This window comes from Miscanthus floridulus, chromosome 16 (assembly GCF_019320115.1).
Source record: "Miscanthus floridulus cultivar M001 chromosome 16, ASM1932011v1, whole genome shotgun sequence".
Classification (NCBI taxonomy): domain Eukaryota; kingdom Viridiplantae; phylum Streptophyta; class Magnoliopsida; order Poales; family Poaceae; genus Miscanthus; species Miscanthus floridulus.
In genome coordinates, this window is record NC_089595.1 from 74,174,096 (window position 1) to 74,179,206 (window position 5,111).

General features: G+C 52.9%; 1 protein-coding gene across 1 annotated transcript; it reads left to right on the forward strand.

The window, feature by feature from the left end:
- Positions 1 to 4,554: 4,554 nt before the first annotated feature.
- On the forward strand, positions 4,555 to 4,860 carry LOC136510838 (uncharacterized). The gene has a single exon (XM_066505160.1). The coding sequence runs from the start codon at positions 4,555 to 4,557 to the stop codon at positions 4,858 to 4,860; it is 306 nt and encodes a 101-aa protein (XP_066361257.1).
- The last annotated feature ends 251 nt before the right edge of the window (positions 4,861 to 5,111 follow it).

Consider the following 5,111-nt stretch of genomic DNA (forward strand, 5'->3'; position numbering starts at 1 on the left):
AAGAAATATGTCTTCAATTGGTATCTCAAAATGACAACAAGAGCTATAGCAATGGACTTTCAATTGAAATCGAGCACAAGTTTGTGATATCTCCTATGATCAAGAGAGATGGGCACAAATGAAGTCTTTTGCATTGTGCCAAGCCCATCAAAGCACTAAATTCAAAATTTCATGATCACAGTGGAGATTATGAGGCTTAGAACAAAGGTATATTGCTCCATAAACTCTTGTACTACCTTTGTGCATTTAGACCCTTACATGCTAGTGTGTGCATGTGTATGCAATATTTTGAGTCACACCATGAGTTTGTTCTTGTGGTGACGATTAGAGAATTCTTTAGATATTTGATTGATATCTCTTGTGGTGATGGCATGAGTTAGTCTCATGTTAAAAGAGTCATCTAAGTAAGGTATGAGCTAAATATGCTAACTTCTCAAGAATCTTGACTTAAAGTGTTGCATACTTTGTTTGGTAGTGTCGGGTTCAAAAACCCAGGGTCCCTCGGGGACCGGCTTCCACACCAAGGCTCGGCCCAAGAGTCTAAATACAACAGGCCAGAAGGATGGCCCAGTCACCGACCAGAAGGTCTGGACAGAAAGGAGCGGCACCTGCTCGTCGACCCCTTAGGCCCACCACTCCGATCGGAGCACTCACTTCAGCCTCCAGCCGCCTCTGGACGCCCTCTCCGATCGGAAGGCCTGGCCCAAAGCACTACTTCTGACTCTGACCCCACGTCCCTCTGACCAGAGCTTGTAGGAACCTTGCTCACCGCTCTTCTCTAACCGACGCACTCAGAGCCGACTGGAGCCATCCGACGGGGGACGCCCGCTCGGAAGGAACCAGAAGACGTGCGGAGAAAGGCAAGGCAAGGCTCACAAGTCAAAACCACTATACTAGGGACCATACCCTGCATAGAATAGTATTCTATAGCCACTCTGACACAAATAGTATTGTAGGCACCGACATCTCCCTCTATAGTATTGTAGGGGCCGCTAAAACTCCCATACGGTAAGGCCCCCCGCGTGTCTCTAGACATCGATAGTGGTATGGGCACCTAGTTTACCGTACCAGGTGAACATAGCGAGACTCCTCACATAACTCTAGGCATCAAACAATATTTGTAGGTACCAACGTCCACCATCCCTGAAAAAGGTAGCACGACCTCCTATGTGCATCTAACATTCTACAGTGATAGCAATAGTGTTGTAGGTGCCTACCACTATCTTGTACCCACTGGTGTGGGCAACAAGGCTCAGTGGGCATGGGCAACAAGGCTCGGCAACATACGTACCCTCACCCTCTCACTTGTAAAGCTGTCCCCTTCATCTATAAAAGGGGGTGCGCTTCCTCCAACAAAGGAGACCGATCCCAGTTGATCAGAGTTCCTTAGATCGATAGCTCTCAACCACAGAACCGCTAGGTTTGGACCTCAAGCACCCGCTTGAACACTTAGCTCATAGCGAAGTTCCTGTCACTCTCGGCCCTTCTGACCAGAGCCGACTAGACCTCTTGTACACCCCATCTTTCTCCTTCTCGTTTGTAACCCCACTGCAAACTTCGAGCACCTGGGCTCAGGAATAAAGTCATCGACCAACCCTGACTAGACGTAGGGCATGTTGCCTGAACCAGTATAAATCCTATGTCATTGAGTGCTAGGTCACCTCCGATCACAACATACAACAAAACTACAAATATTCACTAGTTGGTTACTTTCTGCATCGACAGTTGGCGCCGTCCATGGGGAAGATGTTGTACATTCAACACTTTTTGGTCATCAGATGGCCCACTTTTCTACCATCCTCGCCGTGGTAGGCTCGAGAGATACAATTTGCTTTGGCTCGCTAGAGTTTCCCGCACTCTCACCTGCAGGGATGCAGGTTCCACCCGTCTTCGAGCCATCCCAGGCCTTCCTCTTCGGAAGCCTGGAATTTGTCGCCGACCGGCTCGGCGTACTCCACCTCCATGAGGAGGCTCGTGACCCAGCACCCATCGGAGGGACGTCCTCCATCCACTCTAGGACATGCAACTTCGACGATGTGGCATTTGCGCTTCATTCTGAGCAAACTCTCTGCTCAAACCCCACTATAAGTAATATGCGTACTACTATTAGCTCTTTATTTACTATCTCCCACCGATGACCCGGAGGGAATGTACCGCCCACACCACAAACACCGTACGATCAGTTCCCCTACGGCCCCACGTCCTCCACGGATGCATACGCTTGAGGGCTCCAAAGGATCCCAACACCATCCCCCCTCATGTCCAAATTCATGGGAATGGCAGGCTGCGTTCCTACCATTTCCCATGAACTCTTGGATGACGAGGGCGAGAGTGATGGTTCTAGCATCAGTGACGTGGCACCCTACCACTGTCCATCCCACGAGTGCGCTATGGCGGACGCTCCAGAACAGCCGCTGGTGGTTGTGGAGTCTGCACAAACTACACCCCTCCGGACCCACGTGCAGGGGCCCTCGCGTCTGCACAAGCACATAGTGAGGAATTACGACAATGACGACAGAACCAGCCGCTGCCTACGCTAGTGCAGTTGGTGCGACACGTTGCACCCCATGCGCCTAGCCCGGTGGGTGGTGCCTGGGGTCATGCCCGTTAGGTCCAACACAACATGATGAACAAGGGGAGCGATCTCCCACAATTCGCTCGGGCTGGCCAGAACATCGCTACTGCGGCAATGCTTCTACGCGGCGTTCCTAAGCCCGTCGACCCCCAGGAACACATAGTCTTCTGGAACCTTTGGGTTCTAGTAGAAGCCACTACCATCCAATAGGCAGAAAGCTCCATGTCACGACTTTGACCCATGCCTTCTCTCCCCATCAGGGGAGCAGGGATGCGCCGGATGGGTCACTCCATCCGCTCGCCGCTACAACCGTCAGGCGTAGCTCGGGAAGCGACAATCGCACCACGATCCAACCCGACGCTTGCTCCACACCAACTACCAATACACGAGTGGCCCAATCCACACTAGGACACTCGTAGCATCATCAGCAACTAGCATCAGGCCCAACATGATGGTGATCTCCACCGAACGACAGCAACTGACATAGATCTCGACCGAACCGTCGAGGGGAGCGGTGAAACATGCCCCAGGTGTGGTTGCTGGCTTGATGACCGAAGCCCCAGCCCTAAGGGCCAAGGCCATGGGCCTTCAGCCAGCGCATCCAAAGAGCACCATTCCCATAGTGTTTCCGACCGCCCACCAACATCACCAAATACACTGGGGAGACAAACCCAGGCATTTGGCTCGAAGACTTCCAACTCACCTGTCGGGGCAGAGGAGTGGATGATGACTATTTCATCATTCAATACCTTCCCATTTGTGTGAGGGAACATATTCGGGCATGGCTTGAATTCCTTCTGCACGACAGCATCCACGACTGGACGGACCTCAAGAGGGTCTTTGTCAGGAATTTCTAGGGGACGTATGTCCACCCGGGAAACTCCTGGGACCTCAAGAGCTGCCAACAGGAGCCCAATGAGTCCCTATGGGATTACATCCATAGGTTCTCCCAATGATGCAACTCCCTCCCTGATGTCATCGATGCAGACGTCATCAATGCGTTCCTCTCTAGGATGAACTGCGAGTCCCTGATCCACAAGCTGGGTTGCTTGAAACCCTATACCACCCACGACCTGCTCGACGTCACCACCAACCATGCCTCTAGTGAGGAGGCGGTCGGAGTGGTCTTCAGTGGGGGCTGGGACAAGGTCAAAGCCAAGCGCACGGACCTAGATGAAGGCCCCTCCACGTAGAGCGACAAGAAAAACAAAAAAGATCGACACCGATCGGATAGCTCCACGCTGGTCGCCGCAGTAGATCGCACGGCCAAGCAGCCCCAATAGGGACTGCCTGACCACTTCAACAAACTCATGGATGGTCCATGCACCAACCATGCTTACCCCATCAAGCACCTCTACAAGGAATGCGAGCTCCTCAAATGGTTCCTCTGATAGGCCAGCGAGCCAAAGGAGGGAGACGGCAAAGAGGCGGCAGCCAAGAAGGGGGGCATGGCAGGCAAGGACGGAGATGGCTTCCCCAAGCCTGAGGAGTGCATCATGATCTTCGATGAATCCAACACCATCTGGTCCAAGTGCCAGGACAAGGTTTGCTATAGAGAGGCATGTGCCGCTGAGACGGCCATCCCCTCCTTCCTCAGCTGGTCAAAATCTCTAATCACCTTCGATTAGAGGGATCATCCCTCCCACGTCATGAGACCAGGACACTACCTGCTCGTCATCGACCCCATCGTCTGCAAGAAGCGCCTTACTAAGGTGCTGATGGACGGAGGCAGCAGCCTCAACATCCTATACATTGACACCCTTGATGCCATGCGCATCCCCTGATCAGAGCTCTGCCTGATGGGCTCCCCCTTTCATGGGGTAATCCTGGGGGCACAGGCATACCTGCTCGAACAGATCGATCTATCCGTCATATTTGGTAGCTGAGCCAACTTCCACTCGGAGATCCTCACCTTCGAGGTGGTGGACTTTCTAGGGTCCTACCATGCCATCTTGGGGTGGCCATGCTACGCAAGGTTCATGGCCATCCCCAACTACACCTACCTCAAGCTAAAGATGCTGGGACCAAACGGCGTCATCACTGTGAGTAGCCCCTTTTCGCACGCCCTCACATGTGACCGCGAGCACTACGAGCTCACCACCATGGCCATCAACTCGTCCGAGCTCCCGCAGCTCGGGGAGTCATCGGCTCTGGAAGTCCCAGACTACAACAAACCAACTTCCTTGATGGCCTTCTATCCGCTCAAAGAAACCAAGGCGATGGGAATCAACCCCACCGACCCAACCAAGACGGTTCGGATCAGGACCCAGCTCTCGACCAAATAGGAATGCGAGCTCGTCGACTTCCTGCGTGACAATCGTGATGTCTTTGCATGGCAGCCTCTGACATGCTGGGGATACCGCGGGAGGTTGCCGAGCATGTGTTGTGCCTTATCCTAGGCTCAAAGCCCACCAAGCAATGTTTGTGTCACTTCGATGATGAGAGGCGCAGGGCCATAGGTGAAGAGATCACCAAACTCCTGGCAGCAGGATTCATCAGAGAGGTATTCCACTCTAACTAGCTCGCCAATCCTGTT